At 41.3% G+C, this 19,705-nt stretch overlaps 1 protein-coding gene and 1 long non-coding RNA gene across 3 annotated transcripts; one reads left to right on the plus strand and one right to left on the minus strand.

The window, feature by feature from the left end:
• Positions 1 to 6,732: 6,732 nt before the first annotated feature.
• Positions 6,733 to 10,831, minus strand: LOC118213358. 2 transcript variants are annotated; one of them, XR_004762399.1, is made up of 3 exons: positions 10,750 to 10,831; positions 10,053 to 10,132; positions 6,733 to 8,326 (listed from the first exon to the last, which is right to left on the minus strand). It is a non-coding gene; the product is annotated as an uncharacterized LOC118213358 (long non-coding RNA). The 2 variants fall into 2 exon arrangements; XR_004762400.1 differs by lacking the exon at positions 10,750 to 10,831 and adding an exon at positions 10,480 to 10,742.
• Positions 10,829 to 16,836, plus strand: psmd5 (proteasome 26S subunit, non-ATPase 5). The gene is made up of 10 exons (XM_035392271.1): positions 10,829 to 11,035; positions 11,531 to 11,675; positions 11,801 to 11,914; positions 12,006 to 12,134; positions 12,367 to 12,476; positions 13,015 to 13,157; positions 13,654 to 13,845; positions 14,316 to 14,425; positions 15,759 to 15,899; positions 16,407 to 16,836. Exons 1-10 carry the CDS (start codon positions 10,863 to 10,865, stop codon positions 16,662 to 16,664), a joined length of 1,515 nt encoding a protein of 504 aa, XP_035248162.1. The 5' UTR covers positions 10,829 to 10,862; the 3' UTR covers positions 16,665 to 16,836.
• The last annotated feature ends 2,869 nt before the right edge of the window (positions 16,837 to 19,705 follow it).

A 19,705-nucleotide genomic window follows, 5' to 3' on the forward strand; every position in this document is an offset into this window, starting at 1 on the left:
GTTGCAGGGCCCAGACGATTCAAGCAGCCCTCAAGCCGAAAGCTGCGAGCAGCAGCCGGTCACCCCAGCCTAGTGGGGACCAGACAGCCCAGTTATCTGAAATAAAGAGTCTTAACCCTGAGCAGACAGAGCCCAGGCACACCCAGCATTCTGTGCATTCCTGCTGGCCATTCACCAGAGTTTCTCCTGGAAGCAGGCCTCTGTTGAGACTCAGGCATTCTACCCTCAGGCTGCCAGGATGCAGCCTTTTGCAGGCATGAATAAAAGCCGTATCATTATTACCTGTGGACAGACTAGCATCACTCCCCTAATCCCTCCTGGACTGGCACATACTAAATGCACGTGCATCTCTACCATGGCACAGGGAGACATTGAGCTTTTATGGCTCTCCAAAGTCAGGGTTAAGGTCAGAGGTTTCTGGTATTTTTGCTGAAGCCACCCAGTATTCATCTAATGCCACATACAGCACTTCTCCAGCTTGTTTCACATGGTTAGACTGAGACTGAATCATATACTCCATCAACAGCAGCAATCTGATTAGAGAGTCGGAAGGTCTCGGCTGACTTTTATCTTTTTGTAGCTTTTTGGCAGCTTGACTCTTCTCAGCATTTGGCACCTCTTGGATATATACTTCAGGGTGGATGTTTACAGATCTCCAACAGTTTTAATCACGGATCTTTTTTAAAAGAATTTTGCTTCGTCTTTAGGGTGTGAATAACTACATATGTTTGCCGCGGTGCTTATTTGCATCCGTTCTGTGACTTTACATTTTTGAGACTGCAGCCACACAGTGACTGCAGCAGTGTAACTGTGGCATTGCGGGCTGGCAAGGCTCTAAGAGAAAATAAATCAAGGTTTTTCCTGGTTATAATGGCAGAGCAGAGTCATGCTGGACAAATGATAGGGTTGAAAGATCTGCTCTTGATCCGAGATATCTTGTACTTTCTCAAGCTCAAAATAGGACACCGCAAAGAGAAATATGTAGGGATGTACAATCACAAAAACATTACTGGAAGACTGAATTTTTACACTACAGTGTATGCATTTTTCTCATTCTTTCAAAATTGATCTTAATTACATATCTGATACTTTCCAAAACTGAGTTAACCTAAAATAAACTGCAATGAAACATGTTACTAGTGTGATGCTTACAAACACTGCATGATTCACCTTGGATGAGAGATGCTCTTCTAGATTACCTGATGCATGAGTCAAGAATGTTTCCTAAAGTTAAGTCTTACGTCAGTTAGTCAGACGTAACATTACCAGTGCCATTGCAAACTGGAAAATTGCTAATATTCTTTTAATGTGCAATCTTTGCATAAGTAAACAATCATGGTATTTTGTCACCTTTGAAATTGGAAAGTATTCTTCTTCAACCCCATTCACCTGACCCAGGTTGAATCTGCATTGCTGTTAAACTTCCCTGCGAATACCTTGAAGACGGGGAGGGCCTTATCGTCTCTGGCGGGGCAGTTGAAAGAGCTTCGCAACAGAACTCCATTCAGAGAAGATTAAGATCGCATTTTGGGGAAAGACAATGGGATCACTGATCTGAGTCCAGGAGAAACAGAGAAGATTGAAAGTCTTACTTCAGACTCTGAGAAACCTTCCAGTCGCTGGACTATAATGGCGTGCCTTGTTTTGAAACTCACTGACGACGAAAAAAGAACTTTTCAGAAGGAACCAATTCGGTTTCCAGGAAAGGTGTATCCATTTTCCAACATAAACCACGCATTTGGCGGTAATGATCCGTCAAGCTACTTATGTATTTAAATAACTGCTTCAATTTGTTAATGCATTAGTCATTATTGCATGCTTTCTGATGTCCATGAATGAAAAATAAAAAGGAAAAGGTGAGTGAATGAATATGCTGTAGAAGGATAAAAATTCTATAAATCTTTGTTTCTCATGGGAATCAGACTATTACGTTTTGTATTCAACTTTGTGACTGCTGTAACAATTTTCCATAAAAAACTCACTCACTTCAACTGACCAGGGCTAATGAGCCACATAGATACATAGTTTGCCAACAAAGGAAGGAAAACCCTCTTAGACATGCTTTATACATTACTCTTTATTAGTGTACTATTTCTGTATTATTTAATCTTAATTTTTTTTTTTTTTAACTTAACACACATGCAATGGATGTGTAAGCAAAAGTGAATTACATGTTTCTAGTAAGATCACAATTTTCTGTTTAATATTTGGTGAAATTGATTTTCATGGCCTACCAGTGTACCAGCCCTTCAACTCTGAAGATCTCCTTATCAGGTACTAAAGAATAGAAATCAGCCCAGAACCCACCAGCGGAAATGTGTAGGGATTTATTTCAATGGGATCAAGGCTGACCATAGGAGGGAGGAGTAATTATAAAAGTGAAAATTTTTGATCATTGAAATTACTTGTTTTCAGAACATCAATATGAACACAAACCACAGAGACAAAATAATTATTTGTTTAGTTGTACTTTCCATTATAATGCCTAAATGCCTGCATTGTATGGATAGTATCCCTTTATAGGACCACACAAAAGGGAATGAGTAGATTTTCTTCACCTGCTGGTAATCTGACATACTGTACAACACTGCACATTCAACTTGGCAGACTATCCTTTGTTGACTTGGAATTTGTGCTCACATTTCAAGAGGTGTCGCTCTTTGTATGGAATTGAGTAAATACTCCAGAACACTATGTAACAAAGTGTAACAAAGTAACTTAACAACAACTTTGCATGGTCAGACAAACACTTTTGGGGGGCATAATTCAATCACTGTAGACCTTTAGGTTCAATGACCAGAAAAAACAAGTTGATTTTTGCTCATGTTGGTTGAGCATATGTGTACTTCTCTGGGTTTCCTCCAGCTTCATTCAGACATTACAATATCTAAAGTGAGCTTCCTGTCCAGAGAAGCACTGACAGATTAAAAACCTATGTTTAACATGCTCAGAAACCTGCAGAGAATATCGTGGAGGTCCAGTTACATGGTGTGCACACATGCACCTCCTGGAGTGGAGACATAACTGTTTTAATGCAGTTTTTCGGTGCTTTGTAATTACGCCTTGATTTAGCAGTGAAATAGGGGCCACTGCAGCATCCTCCCCACCCAATATCATGATTACAGGGCTGTGGTCAGCGCAACGCCCTTCACATGTTTAAAGATATACCATTCATCCAGTCCCAGGACAGGCACAGCACTGTGACCTGAGAAACATGCTTCCCCCCAGAACTAGGGACAACAGCTCAAAGTGCCCTAAACCTTTCACTTCTCGCCCTCACAAAACCACCCTAAATTATGTCAATGTGCTGTTGTGTCTTCCATCATTACCATTAATGAATATTCACTTAAACATTTCTTTAAGTCTGACATTAGATTTAAATGCAACTGATTGGGAGAGGAAGCGCAAGTCTGTTCGCCAAATTCAAACTGGAAGTTAAATATTCCTAATACATTATGTATGTTATGAGAGTTCACATCACTGGATAAGCCACTGACCAATAACAAATTCTCTTTTAATTCTCTTTTAACAAATAAATTTAAACTGCATTGAGTCAACAAGGAAAGCAAAGTTATAGTGGCTATATAACATAAATATCTTGTGACAGAAGTCTTGGCCTGTCCCAAGCAACAAGAGTAAAGGAAACAGACCATGACTATCAATGCCAAGTCTGGTGCACCAGTGAACCATTACAATTCACACCCATAGTCTACCATCGTTAGTTATCAAATTCTAATGTATTTGCTTATTTGTTTTCTTTATTCAAACTAGTAATTGAATAATTGTTACATTGGTTGTATTTAATTGATTCGTTCATTGACATTTTTGTGAGAAAAGGAAATGCATTTAAAATGCAGCTGTTGTTGGTATGCATTAGAACACTTTTGTATGACATATTAATGTTTTGAACATATCTGAACCCAGCAGTTGCAAGTGTTGTGTGAAAGGTGATATACTGTGGTAAGAACAGGGTGGTTACTGAGGTCCAGTACAGAAGAGAGGTGTTTATGGGGTCTTGACCCCTGCAATCTGTTCTGAATCACAGCATTTGAGCTGCAGAGGTCCCTGTGTACCCTGCTGATGGCTGCTCTCAGAAAACACTTCAGTCGTGACATGGCCTTCCACCCACAGTGAGCGCCTACTGAGGAGTCCTCCCAGGCACATTGAGAAAAGAGAATAATGCAGGGCTCCAGGAGGCAACACAGAATGATGGAATGTGGCTGTTTGTTGTAGTTTCAATACAGCAACTTGTTAGCAACTTACTTTATTAAAGCACATAACAGCTTCAAAATTCATGATTAAGATGTTAATTAAGGTGTTTTGTTCTAGGACATGAATTACACCCACTAGTATCTCAACCACAAATCTCAAAGCTGCTATGTGCTTTAACAAAGCAAGTTGCTGTATTGAAACTTACATTCCATCAGTCACTTCACCACCACCCAAGTTTCATACTAGTCTGCCTGCATGAGACATTTCCTCAAAAAATAGTACCTCAGAAGATCACTGTAAGCAGCTATTCCAGCAGGAAGGAACTTGAAAAGCATCAGTCGGGACATTATAAACTTTCTAAGTAGCAGTGACTAACTCAGAGATCACTGAGATGATAGTTGCACATCATGAGGAATGGGCAATACTGTTCAGCATGTGAGTGAATCCCTAACAAATGACAGATAAAAGCTGAAATTTTAAGCACCTGTTTGTTCCCACATTACTGAAAATGTGCTATTTCTTTTACATAACAGCATGTTTGCTCCTTCCCACACATCTCCATATGTTTCTCTTTGCCCACACATGATGGTATGTTTTATTTTGGCCACACATTACTATAGTATGCTTCTGTATGAATACCCATCTTTGTCAGGTGGCAGATGACAGTCTCAACCCACACTATATAATTTTAAAATAGTTGTTTATTAGTTTACTTCAGAGGAAGTTTGCCTTGGGTTTAATTTTATATTCCATTGCATTTTTTGGCAGTTCATTAGAAACTATTGGTTATTTTACTTTGGAGGAACAGACAGTTAAGAGTAGCATTGCTGGAGAAGTCTTTATTTTAGTACCCCTGAGGGGAATTTTTAACATATCACTGTGGTTATCTCGATCCTAAACTAAGCCCTTTATTGTCCATAGTCTTATTAATACGCTTGCAGCTGTCCACACCTCCACTTGTTTACAGCCCTGTTTACTGTAGTCATTTATGGATGCGTAGTAACAAATCTCTCACTCTACACTGCCTTGTTTTGACAGGTGTTTCCTTTTGTATAGTCTGGAGCGATGCAGATCCGATATCAGGTATTCTGTTCTCAATGTGTGTAAACTATCAGAGTATTGGCATTTTTTCTCCTAGGGTCTGAGTTTCAGGTGATGCCTTTAAAAATGGTTCACTGGCTTCTAAACAAAAACAAGTTCATAAGCTCAGTTCATAAAAGATTGTTGTCCTAATTTTAAAATGTGTTTTTTTTATCTTTTCAGCTCATATATTGTATCAGCATGTTACCAGGGAAAAGTTAAGGAATTTAGCTTTGTTCCTAAAGATGTAAGCTACATTAGGTTATTCCTTTATATTGCAAATTCTCATTTATATTAAATGGATGAAATTTCTGAAATTGTCACAAATGGAAGTCCAAACAAACAAATAGTAAACAACTGTTACAATAAACACCTGTACTTTTACAAAGGAACCTGGTGTTTTTTTTTTCATTGCAAGTTTCAAGGGGGATCTTTTAGAATTCAAGTTGTAGCAAATGGGGATACTGGCTGAACAACAATGACAGATAACAGCTTGCCAGTCAGGATGTGACACATGGAAGGAATTCTGCTGCAGGAAATGTTGGCTAATTGTATCAAATTGCCCCCCCCCCCCTTTTTGAGAAAGGCAGGAGACGTTTACCCAAAGATACGACTGGATTCTATGAATTCCCAGGATCTCTTGAACAGACACACAGTTACAGAGTTGTACGCGGTCACCACAGAAGGTGCTGCTCAGGCAGGACCACGCATATGTGGCAGGTTTCAGAACCGACTGTACTTCACTCCAATATCCCCATAGCCAAATACTCCCCTCAAGACTGGAGTGGCAGAGAATGACCACATTGTGCTTCACAAGATTGAGGAAAGGGACTACCGCTGCCAGTATATTTGATTGACCGGAGGGCCGGATTCACATATTCCTGGCTTTGCAGAAACTTTGAATAAGTCCTGGGTATGCACCTCTAAGAATGGTGATTTTGTGCACACACCTCGCTGCCACTCAGTCAAATCTTCTACATTTCCCTCAGTAACTGAATAGGCAGCATCTTGAGAGTCTTACACCCCCCCCCCCCCCCCCCAAAGTGCTTCACTCACAGCATATCTGAGTTCAGAGGCAGACCAGCTCCTGAAGCACTGGGGCATTTGAGCCGTTCAAAGTCTGTCTTTGAATGTCATCTGTGAATGTCCCCAGGTGACCAATTATCCTGTATTATTTGGTTCCCATTTGAAAATAGATATTTTTCTCAATCATTTCCTTTGATAAATGGAAATGGTATTTTGCCTCTTGATATAAAGTTGCTCGCTGGAATAATGAGCACAAAATTCCATTCATGGTAAAGGCACCCTCAAAAATCTAATTTCAGCATGAATGTTTTTTCAAAATGAACACAAAGAAACGAACAGCCATGCCAAAATTATCCCTAAGAAGTTTGATCCTGACAAACTTTAAACGTTACAAAAAATCCTCCAACAGTTCAGCACCCTGTGAAGGCTTTATTGATGGGCCAGCTGGATCAACACTGTTCGATCCTGAACTGTACGTCAGTGAGGGAATCCAGCACCACTGAGGACACAGAACCCATAGGTTACTTTATTACACCTCAGGTAAATATTTGAGAAGGCTTTCCCCTCAGAGTCGCAGTGCTGGGGTAAATAAATGAGAACTGATAGCAGCGGATGCTGGAGCTCTCATCTGTTCCCATCCCAGAGCCTGTGGCAGCCCTTGCCAAGTCACCCTCTGGTAGAAGGCCAAAGAAAACCAGGCATCGTGTGAAGTGGGTTTGGAAGGAGGGCTCGTCCTGCCAGTGAAGTGCTCAACCTGTAACCCTGTGTGCAAAGTGTGGCCTGAGACGCCTGCTTCTTCTGCCCGAGAACACGGGTCGTTTTAATCAGGACCGCTTTTCGCCACTCGCAATCAAATGCAAGCACAACGTTACAATGTTGATTTCAACTGATGGACATATTGTCATAACCAAAACTGTTAATTCTGTTGAAAGGATGTTTACGTTTTATGATGAAGCATAGGGCGGAAAAAACTCATTTCCGTGCAGTATTCCAAACACAATAAATCGCATTTCGCCATAATCTATCAAAGAGCTTTTAAAGCCCCCGAGTACACAAAAAAAGCCAAATCTATAAATGGCTAACCAAAAAATAGTTTGTACAAACAGCAGGTACTGTTTAATCTGGATCACAAGATGTTTTATTGCCATAGTTACCAAACAGTGGCAGTTCCTCAAATTAAATATTCCCTGAGATTATTAAAAAATCTGGAAGAACCAATGTGGACAAGAACGAATGGATTTAGTCATGAGGTCCACACTTGTGCGCAAAAGAGGCCTGGAGGGAAGCCACATGACTGACTACCACTTCAGCATCAGAGGATCAAGTCCAGCTTTGCGGGCTTTTCTCTGGAAAACTAGCACTCACACTCATGTTTCCCACAATACGCTCAGCAGAATTAAACAGCCTACCACCTCACATAACTCTCATGCCTGGGTTTCTGATTTGCACAAAGGTACACAAATCAAAACCACCCAGTAGGAGGCAGGACCTACAAGCATGTTGTCAGAAGGCGATGCAAACAGCTTCAAATATTTTTCCAATGTTTTCCTGTGCAGACCCTGGGTTTACTCTGAACTCCCACCTTGGTGTCCCCAGTGCACAGTTGCAGCCATTTGACTGGAGTTATTCATTTGGAGCTCGGAACCACCCACGGGCAGTTTACAGAATCTTCTACCCTACATTAACGAGGCCAGTGGGGGATGTTTTCTCCCTTTTTGCTTCTTGGTTGGAAACGCACAGCTTCTTGACAGGCACTTCGAGGTGGGTCTGTTTAGGCCCCACTCCGCAGCGAGGGCAGACTGTAAGCTCGCCTCCTCGGTACGTGGCAGGGAAGGGAGGCGGCTTTGAGGGATGCCGCTACTAATCAGGCAGAAAAGACTCGCCTGCCAGAAATTAGAGAGTGGGACCAGCAAGAATAGAGCCTGCTAAGAGCAGGGCTGAAACTCTATATGGTGCACAGCTCTCACAAACAGCTGTCTTATCATGACTTTCCCCAGTTTTATCAAGTCTGCCAAAAAAACAAAAAAAAAAACAATGTAAGAGAATGGCTCCATGGTACCCAACCACCAAAGAAACTAGAAAATAGCTCATCATGATATTAGAAACAACGCATGATACCCTAGTGAACATCAGTAACAAAAAAAAAAGCTTTGAAATAAGAATTATGGCATCCATGTCTCTCCGGTTTACGTCTATTCCAGTCGTGGATGTCCCACCGGAAAGCGCAGCAATGTGTTTATATAGTGCAGCATGGGTATTTTCTGTAGTATACATGTGCAACATACGTTCAATGTGCAGGTGCAAATCTCATATAGTGTAAGACTAATCTCTAGTAAAATGGCAGTCAACATGAAATAGCTGAGTTATATTCCACTTTATGTATAGTGAACTACATTCAATTATTTATTCATAAAGCCAATGATCTCTTGAGCCCATCATCCTCTAGCCTATTTTTCTTTCTTTGTCTCAATTTACCTAGAACAAGCAGACCTGAATTATATGGTTCTGCAAGAGCTTCTGTGCTCTTTTAATATTTACGCTACTGTTTTTCACTTACTTTTTTCCCCCTGTGTAACATATTGTGGATTTGTGGAAAACTGATTTGATTCAAATTATGTATGGCTTCAGTCTAAAATGTTTTTATTGAAAATACGTGCCTAACTAATGCACATTAATATGCATAAAATCATGTTTAAAACTTGGGGTCTTCTTTAAGTTGAAAAAGAGTAACAGAACGTAAGATAAATTGGTTTTAATTTGATTCGACATGGCAGTGGCGCAAAATTGAAGGGCAAAGTTGTCAAGGACATGAATGTGGAGGTATGGTATGCAGTGCTGATGGTGCCAGTGAATTACTGGGATGATTGGTTATGAGCCAAAACTTAAAGGCATGCATAGCCATGTGCAGTAAGCATCCACTGCTGATACAGAAAGACAAGTGGAAAGACTGGGTCTACCAATGCCCTGATCAGTTGCCAGGAAGAACTGAACTACAACCATGACTGAAACATTGGCAACCAGACAAAATAAACGATATTATTTATAATATTTTTGTCCAGCAATTCTTGGCCCGAAGAACTTTGTTACTAAATGTGTTAGAGAGAATGTCTGGAAGGAAAAGAAACAAAAACAACTGCTTCCGAAACTGATGGGAAAAGACCTACATGCAATAGAGAACTAACAAAATAAGAACTGGCTCAGTGAAAACCATTATCTTAAATGCAATTTAAATGGATAGCTAAATATTCTCAGTTACTCAAATAACTGAACCTATAAGAAGTGATGCGAGGCAAGGGATCCATCACACATGGAAAAGTCACAGATTTCCTACCATCACTGCAACAGGTTGGGCTGAGTGATGTCCTGCTCAGGACTGAAAAATCTACTCATGAGGCCTATTGTATGTGCTATGTATTTAACAACAGTAGACCTAAAAATGCACAAGAAATGTATTGGGGGTTTTTTTGTGTTTTTTTCTTTACTCTAGTGTTTTATATGGTTTTGACCCTCAGTTTTGACCATCAGTCAAACAGCCATTACAATGGTGGCATTGCTGAAGCTGTAACTCTGGCAGTCTACTGCTGCCACCTAGAGATAGAAGAATGAAAATCTAAAACATGGTCCGTAAACATCCTATTCATTATAACCTTTTTGTAGTAGAAAGCAGGAGAAAACTACTTTTTGTTTTTCATCATTTACATTGGGAAAGTTCATTATCTGTTTAAAGTACTCACAGGCACGTTTGAGCAAGTCCTGCCGGTACCTCCTCCTCAAGGTGATGCAAGCTGATCAGAGACAGAGTATTTCTTCGACCCTAAGTAAACGAAGAAATAGGCTACAGTTCTCTTGGCGGAAAAAAAACAAGATGTTTTCGGCATTTTGTAAATAATGAGGATTTCTTTGTTCAAAACTTCCATGAAATGAATCGTTTTTAAAAATGTATATATCCTTCGTTCAACCTGGAAGCAAAGCCTGTCTTTTCTAGAACAGACCTTACCAAGACGTTAGCATTAACATATAATTTTCAGAACAACGTAAAATAAAATAGCAAACAAATAACGGCTAAATGTACAAAATAAATAAGAAAACAGGTTTGCATAAGCAAAATAAATAAATAAATAAATAAATAATAAAACAAGTGTAGATTTTGAAAACACATACTTATGTCATGTATCTGCTTCAGTGGACCTGCCAAATATTGAACACTAAATTTTTAAAAGGCGCATGCAAGCATGGCCGATTTTATGAACATAAACCGCCGGCGTTGTGGTTTTCTTGAGAATGCACAGTAGGTTATGGCTTATGAACTAAGACTTCAGTTCAATGGCAGCGCGCAAAAACTGCGGAGCAAAACAAATTGCTGTCCAACTCCAATTTACAACAGTTTTTCTGCTCTTTATACAAGACTTGACTGTCCTTGCGCATACACACCTGCTCAAAGTGCGATCCAGCGCCAGATCGGGCTGCCTTCACACTTCACACTTTACAGACACGTTGGATATTTAGATCTCGCGATGCTTTACGGAACCTAAACATACGGAAACATGGCTGCCTCCATTGGAAGCCTACTTTCAGAAATTTCAGGTCTTGAAGACCCTATTGAAGAACTGCAGAATTTGAAAACTGCCGTTTTGGCAATTCCTTTGAATTTACTGGGTGAGACTGTGTCTGGGCTACGACTAGAAGGTCTTTTTTCGCTTTTAAATACCAATGACAGGTTCGTATGTTTCATGTAAGCGAACATTACTGCTGAGTCAAGCAAGTCCAGCTAATCTGTCTTTCTCTTTTCAAAATGCTTTAACTTAACATTAGGTCGGTAAAACAACGTGTTTCCAGATGAAAAACCATATTTACAATTCCGTTAACTTTTCAATCACGTTTTCAAGTTTATCAGACTTCCAGTGGCTGCATAAACAAGCTGCGTTAAGATAAATTTAGCATTGTCATGGTACCAACCTCCATTGGTCCGTGTAAAGAAAGCTTGCTCACGTCCCTGAACCTGATAATATAGCTACAGTAACTGGTTCAGTTGCACTACCTTGAATATAGCTACAGTACGATGACTGCAAGCGAGACCGCTAGATTACGAATGAGTGCGATGCACAACAACAGCACGACAAGTTGCTAGCTAGCCAGATTAACACTTAAACATTTCAGATAGCCACTCACACACGTTCGTCTACATATCTACAATATGATCTCCTTTGCACAGGGAGCAAACTGAGCTGTGCGTGGTTATTCTGGGTCGCATTCTCCAAGCTCTCGACCCGCTCTACCTGGCCCAGAACTGCAGGAATGAACTTCAGGGAGGACTGAATCATTCTGACGATTCGGTCAAGATCTTGGCGATGTCGCAAGTGCGTATTCTTGTATCGGGGATTGTTTACACTGCAAAATAAATATTTCACAGCAAATTAAGTTTGCTACCAATGTTTAAAATTACCCTCCATTGCACTATATCTATATTTTCTTTTTTTTTTAGGTTGGGAGGATTGCCAAACATTCAGAAGCTGTCACAGAAATCCTGAACAACCAGAGCGTGTTGAAGGACGTCATTCACTGCATAGGAGTGGAGAAAATTTCTGTTGCCAAAGAGGTAAAGTTACACTGTCCCTTTCCATGTTTGCAACAGCAACCATTGCTTGACAACTAAGGATGCTGATTGGTTTTCCTTACACATTTCACAGGCGATTGGAGCACTCTCCAAATTGGCTCATACCAAAGCAGGGCTAGATGCATTATTCCAGAGTAATTTACTGAAAGACCTGAAAGATGTTATGGCCACAAATGATGTTATCCGATACAGAGTGTATGAGGTATGTTCATTTAATTTTATAATGTGGAATTATATTTCATGAATAAAACTCTTTTCAGTGGCTGTTTGTGTGTTGACACAGCTGAATTTGTTATATACTGCCGTGGCAATACAAGCAACAAAATATAACATTGTAGAACGGTTGGAATAGTCTGTTGGCCATACTGATTTATTTTATTTCACACATTGGGAGTTTAAAAGTTTTTGTCTGTGCCTCTCTCCCTGTTGGACAGCTGGTGGTAGATGTGTCCTCTGTTTCTCCCATCTCCCTGGGGTATTGTGCCAACAGCGGGTTCATTTCCCAGCTTCTAGGGGAGTTGACTGGTGATGACATACTGGTTAGGTAACTGCTGCATAGCTCGGTCTTTATACACACACACGCATTCATGCACACACCCACACTCACACTCAGTCACACACACACTCACACACACACACACACACACACACACACACACATTAATTCATGCTCATTCATACTCACTCTCTCATGCATGCACACTCACCCACACACACACACATTCACTCATACACTCATACTCACTCACGCACGCATGTGCGCACACACACACACACTCACAATTACACACTCAAACATGCACACTCTTGCACTCACTCACTCTCACAATCAAACAGGAAGGGAACAAAGAGAAAGATGTAACATTTATTTCTGTATGGTCAGTGTAGAAATTGAGATTGTTCCTTGCCTAAAAGCAAACACATATAACATTTGGTACCTGTATAATATTAGGTACCTGTGGATGAAACACCCTTTTAACTTGATTTTATCTCCATTTATTCTCCTGTTAGATGATATTTGATACTTTGTGTATCTTTTTTGCCCATTGTGGGTGATTTTGATTCTTATCTGCCTCTTTCAGAGCCACGGCAATTGAGATGGTGACCACTCTTGCACACAGCCAGCATGGGAGGTTGTACCTGGCCCAGCAAGGCATCATGGATAAAATTTCCAACATGATCATTGGGGCTGAGTCAGATCCCTTCTCCAGCTTGTACCTACCTGGTGAGACACCTTGTAGAATACACCTTAAATCATCATTCATAACTCTACTGTTTAGGAGACACGCCATGCAAAGTTGGTCATTGGTAAAGTCTGACTGGTTAACTGTCACTCCAGGTCTCGATATTACTGCCAATTTACATGATTGGGAGTTTGTTAGTCATATGCAATAAAAAGGCCAGTTTTTGCTGCACTTTTGCCATTATGTCTGCATTGCTTTATATGTAAACATAGAAACTATTCTACCATATATGTAAGAGAAGAAAAAAATGTATTATGATATGAATAAATGGTACCAACTCTGCAGAAAGATGCCAATAGTGAAGCTGTTTCACAGTTTCCTCCCTGTCTGTTCCTCCCTCCCTCAGTTACATTTTGGTTAGGATGACATGACTTATTGCTGATTGTATCCCTGATTGTATATTTTTCTGTATCATCCTCTTGGAGGTTATTTTTTATGGCTTTGAGTGCTGATCTCTGAACGTACCTCTCTCTGCAGGGCTAGTGAAGTTCTTTGGGAACCTGGCTATCATGGACAGCCCTCAGCAGGTCTGTGAGTGCTACCCCGCCTTCTTGCAGAAGGTGTTTGAGATGGCCCTGGACCAGGACCCAGTGATGACGGGCGTGGCACTGGACACGCTGGGAGTGCTGGGCTCTACGGTGGAGGGAAAACAAGTCCTGCAGAAGACAGGTGGGGAGCCGTGTGTCGTGATGTTTAAGGCTCTTGACTGCGTGTTATGAATCTGGCATGAGGAAGAGTACTTGGTGAGCATAAACTGGAACATAACTGAAATTGATAAATGTGCTGGACCAGTGGTGGAATGAAATGTTACTTTGTCCTTACTTTACCTATCTCCTTAAGATTTTCCAACAAACATGTCATTTTCACTGTTATTAGGGCAGCTTTTTGTTGTCTGTCTTCTATAGAACTGTAGTAGTTCAGGTCCAGGACATTGTTCAAGGGTTTCAGCATCTAGGTTTTGCACCTATAATGTTCTGATACCAAGGCATGGTCCCAAAGGATTCATTTATATTATTGACAAGTGTAAAACATTGTTCGACCAGCTGTTTCCACCTACTTGTCTTTAAACGCTAATGCACGTGTTGCTTGAATTATGGGAACAGTGCTGACGGGCCCCTATGACCCTGTTTTATCTCCAGGTGAGAAGTTCCAGAGCGTATTGAAGAGGATGAGCCAGTTGGCCAGGAATGCAGCAACAGAGTTGAGAGTCCGCTGTCTGGAGGCCATTACCCTGCTCCTCACTCTCCCGGTGAGTTGCCCTGGCCATGCCTTCAGGATACTGTCTGCATGACTGCCTGAAGAGGCTGGAAGTGCTAGGGCTGGGCTCTGGGGTTGGGACACAGCGTTACCTCAGTTGCCTAGACAGATATAAAGCTTTAGAGCAGAACATGTAGGTTTATAAGACTGCAAGCTTTGTAAATTTCATTTTAGAAGGCAAATGGATAATGTCATATAATATACCAAGATGCAGAATTACCACCTACTTCTCTCTGTCTGTAAAATATTCATTGTGGTCCAAAGATTAATGATCTGAGTGGTCTGAAAGAGTCACTAATGTGATGGTATTTGTGTGATTTATAGAGCCCTGCAATAGCCCAGAGTATGTTGAGAAAATGCACTCGTCATTTTGCTTATTATTAGTGATTGGTTTCTTTTTTCACACTGACAGCACTGAAGTATTTAAGCCTTCTAAGGGGACTGTCAGAGTAATCCCCTGAAATTAATGACATTTGCAACTTACCCTCATACCCTCATGGCTAATTCACACTGCTTGCTTTTAGACACGTTCCATTTATGCAGATGGATGTTTAAAATAATTTTAGCTCAAGTACCCTGCTCAAGGGTACAATGGCAGTACCCCAGCTGGAAATCTGGCCTTGCAGCCTTCCTTGTGCTTTCTCATTCTTTTTGTCAGGTTACAGAACGTAAATAATGATACTGTTGTCAATTCAGTAGAACCAATTTAACCGTTTTAAAGAATAGGCTACACAGTAGTAAGAACTGAAACCCTCCATTAACTATATATAATATTATTAAAACTGGTGCACAAATTTTGAATTTTGAATATAGTTCAGATTTCTGTTTACGTTGTCCTTGGTGTCCCAGACCTCTTATGCACTACCTCTGAATGAATGTGGTGTGGAAATCTAGAGGCAAATGCATAATAAATGTGAGATATTTCTATCTACCCTGTGGAAATAAAAACCCATGGTGGAATTCTGAATCTGGATTTCAGAACCAGTTTTATTGTAGTGTAAAGGTAAGGCAAACTTTAACCACTTTTTTCACTGTAGGAATGTCCACTTGGGAATGTCTTGCGGAAATCAGGAACTAAACCCCATTTTCCACCAGAGGAGCTAGGGCCATTTTTGGTCCTTGGGGCATAGTTCCCGGCCGTGGGAGAGCAAACACTAAAGTGCTCCAGGAACCATTTTAGCGCCTGTTGCCCACAACCCAGTGGAAAAGGGTCTTTAGTGTATGGTCATTTTTACATTTACCAATGTTGTTGCTCCCTGTCTAAAAATGGTGGAGAAGAAAAATATTGTTCCCACATGTTGACTGACAGGTCTGTATTTTGGTAGGCGGAGCAGCAGACGGAGGACCTCTTAGGCCTGATGGAGTCCTGGTTTGGGGCCCTTTCCAGCCAGCCCATAGAGATGTTCCGTGGCTTCAGCACCCAGCCCTTTCCTGAGCTGCACTGTGGAGCTCTGCGCATCTTCACTGTGAGTGCATTGGGCTCTGTGCCCATAGGGAAAATATCATCACAACATCTGAGCTCCACTGTGGAGCTCTGTGCAGCTTCACTGTGAGTGCATTGGGCTCTGTGCCCATAGGGAAAATATCATCACAACATCTGAGCTCCACTGTGGTGCTCTGTGCAGCTTCACTGTGAGTGCATCAGGCTCTGTGCCCATAGGGAAAATATCATCACAACATCTGAGCTCCACTGTGGAGCTCTGTGCATCTTCACTGTGAGTGCATCAGGCTCTGTGCCCATAGGGAAAATATCATCACAACAAGTTTCTCCATTACATAGTTGGCATGCAGTACAAGTATTGATTTTCATTTGTATAGAGATCTTCATAACCAGCATTCATACAACAATGTCTATAGTCATTTTTTCTGAATAGCAACAAAAACATATTCTGTTTCATTAAAATTCATCACTTCACTGACTAAGGATTTTATTTGAAGTTAAATTTGTTTGGTGCTTTTTTCCCCCATTAAAGGCCATCGCCTGCCAGCCCTGGGGTCAGAAACTGATGGTGGCCACCCCAGGCTTTGTGGAGTTCATTGTTGACCGCTCGACGGGACCAAACAAAGAGTCCAAAGACGCCAAGTTCGAACTTGTGAAAGCTCTGGTGAACTCTACGTCCACAGCTGAGATCTTCGGGAACCAGCATTACTTGAGCCTGCGGGCTTACATGCGGGAGGGGCCGTACTACATAACTGCTGTGTCCACGGTCACAGTGGAAGGCGCTGACTGACATCGCGGAAGGTGTGCTGTTGCCATTGTTACCAAGGAGATGGTCAACATTTGTCAAGTACAGCAAGCTCTTATTCATTTATTTTCGTCTTAACTTGATCAGTGTTAAATGCACTCATGTTTTTGTATTTGGTTTCTACGTGCTTATTAAAGAGGAACCTGGCTAAGTGTAAGCAGATGCAGATCTGTTTTATTATGTTGTTATGTCAGCTGTAATGATTGATGTCTCGTCCTGCCATTCATCCAGCCCACTAGGCATTCTACAGATGCCACAGTCTCCTGAAGTGTCCACTGTGATCTTTGAGATATTAACGTATTTCTCCAAAACGTATGCAGTTCCCAAAGATGCACTTTGAGCTCTGATACGGCAAAGGGTTAACAAGAACGGAAGTGTTAACGCCGAAAATATTGCCACATATTTTTAAAGGTGGTGTGAACTGAGGATTTAGAGCTCACTTCAGGATGGTGTGTGCTGTATAACGTGCGCTAGCCCCGTTTGGTTACGTGGCGATGCTGAAAAGTGGCTGTGTGCTCTGGCGCTCTGTGTGCTGCAGTCCGAATAGATCAACGCTGGGCGCCTGTGAAGGCAGATGTGTGAAAAGTGACACAGTGGAATGTGGTGCTTCACAGAAGACCTTGATTTGTGGTTCGGGCCTCGTAGGGTCTCTGAGAATATGGGCCCCAGAAGGTCTGATTTGCCTCAGGTTATGGTTCACCTTTTTCAGCGCCACCTCAGAGGAGCTATTCCTGCTTGCCGGTTCATCAGTCAGGGTCGTGTTCCTCAGAGAGCACTGTCAACTGGTCATCAACCCAACCTGTGGGTGAGAATGAGGTCAGAGCCCACAGGTCCCATTCACAACACAGCTAAATAAGTTCACTTACGCTACATTCACAAGAGCTCGCAACAGCTGTGTATGGACGACAGCAAATAGCTAAAAACGGTTGTGAACTACAATCGCCATGCAAACGAGCATGGGTCTGCATATCTGTAACAGCATTAGTATTTCACCACTTGTAGTTGCACAGTATGAAAATGCACAGAAGTAGAAGAAGTAACGTCAGAAAATTATTTTACTCAGTAGACACAAGTTAGATTCAAAACGGCATCCCTGTCTGCTCTGTGTAATTAGTGTTTCAGATACTAATGAATGTTGATATTCTGTGAACTGCAAACTGCCACAGCTTTCAAATTTGTTTGCAAAATGCAGGAACAAGTTTAGGCTCCATTTCTGTTTCATTAGCAACTGTATCTCTGCTCATGGGTGTGTGGACAGGCACACAGAAGCATCAGGTACAGTTTGTTACTGCTATTGTTAACTTGCAGGATGTCTGTGTGTGTGTGTGTGTGTGTGTGTGTATGAATGGAAGCGGAGAGCAGTGAGGTCTGTGAAACCCGTCATCCTGTTGCCATCTGGCGCATGTGCTGGATCATGGCATTCCCCTGGCTGTAGGTCCTGAGCTGTTCCTGTGAGCCCTGCAGCCACTGCTCCTGTCATATGGTCAGTGCCTGCTGAATACACATTGCTTTTTTTGCAGTGTACTCTATAATAACATTGCAGAGTTATTACACACTGTTTTCTCTTTCACTTCTGACTAATGGGGCACTGAGAAATGACTCCCCCAAATGCATATCTAGTCCTCTGATGATCTTTTGGTCAGGTGTCTCAAACCTCAAACTGGAGTTATTTACTGTATTTCATTGGTTGAGAGTCTATTAACATTCCAATTAATTCTAACATTCCTATGATTGGTCAGACTGCAGCCTTGTAACCTTTCTTCTTCTCACACAAAACTTGACTCCTGGGGCCTCTAGTGGCACAGCCCGTAGAGCGCCAACCGTCTCTCTCCCTCTCTCTCCTCCTAATTCTTCCTGTCTCTCCACACTGTTCTATCAAATAAAGGAAAAACCCAAAAAACATATTTTAAAAAAAAAAAAAAAAAAAAAAGACTTGACTCCTCCGCTAGGTAAGTGGTGCCAAACAGAAATGAATGCCCTGGCAGTGTAGTGTTATTTGGCCCTGGGGGTCTTCTGATTTGTCCAGTCTCAGGGTTGACCTGTTGTAGGGTCCATGTAGGCCTCTTGTTATCTCCACCTATGGCTATAGTTTGGTTTTGGAGTGTCAATCAAGTCCTCTCAGTCAGTGGGCCCAGCAGTCACTCTTGGAATGTATTCTACCTGTCACTCACTGGTCTCATCTTTGAGTGGTACAGCATAAAATCTGGGGTGCACTGACATGAATAACTTTCATTGGTAAGTATTTTACTGCAGGAATGGAGGCTACTGTTCTTGGCAGATACAGTAGGTATTACTAAAATCTCAATTATGACATTGGCCTTGAAGTCAGTGTTGTGTTTGTTGAATGAATCATGGAAGTGTCATTCATCGTTTTCTTCCAGTTCCTCCAGCAGGTTCATCTGGTACTTGTTTGAATCATCCAGAAAATTTGACAGTTGGGTTTAATTATTCAGGACACTGCAGTAACTGAATAAAAATGTGTCTTTAATATACTGTACATGAAAGACATTAAAGGACATGGCAGAAATGACAAAATTAAACATGAAAATCATTTTTTACTTGGCACATTTTACTGTTTACCTAAGGAATTTTAACCCTTGTCATATATCCTCCCTTTTGTAGGAAACTAACTATTCTTAACTCATTCTGCATATTGATCAAAGCAACCACAATCCACTTCCAGGGCCATGGAAAGGTAGAAATGCTAATTTTTCAACCTTTTACATCTGTTTAAATATTTATATTGGGTGATTAATCAATGAGACATGTCTATTTTAAACCTAATATTAAACCTAAACCATAGCTATTGGTTTAGGTTTAGTACATTACATTACATTATAGGCATTTAGCAGACGCTCTTATCCAGAGCGACTTACACAACTTTTTACATAGCACTTTACATTGTATCCATTTATACAGCTGGATATATACTGAAGCAACGCAGGTTAAGTACCTTGCTCAAGGGTACAACGGCAGTGTCCTTACCCGGGATTCGAACCTGCGACCTTTCGGTTACGAGCGCAGTT

The sequence above is a fragment of the Anguilla anguilla genome, chromosome 14 (genome assembly GCF_013347855.1).
Source record: "Anguilla anguilla isolate fAngAng1 chromosome 14, fAngAng1.pri, whole genome shotgun sequence".
Classification (NCBI taxonomy): Eukaryota; Metazoa; Chordata; class Actinopteri; order Anguilliformes; family Anguillidae; genus Anguilla; species Anguilla anguilla.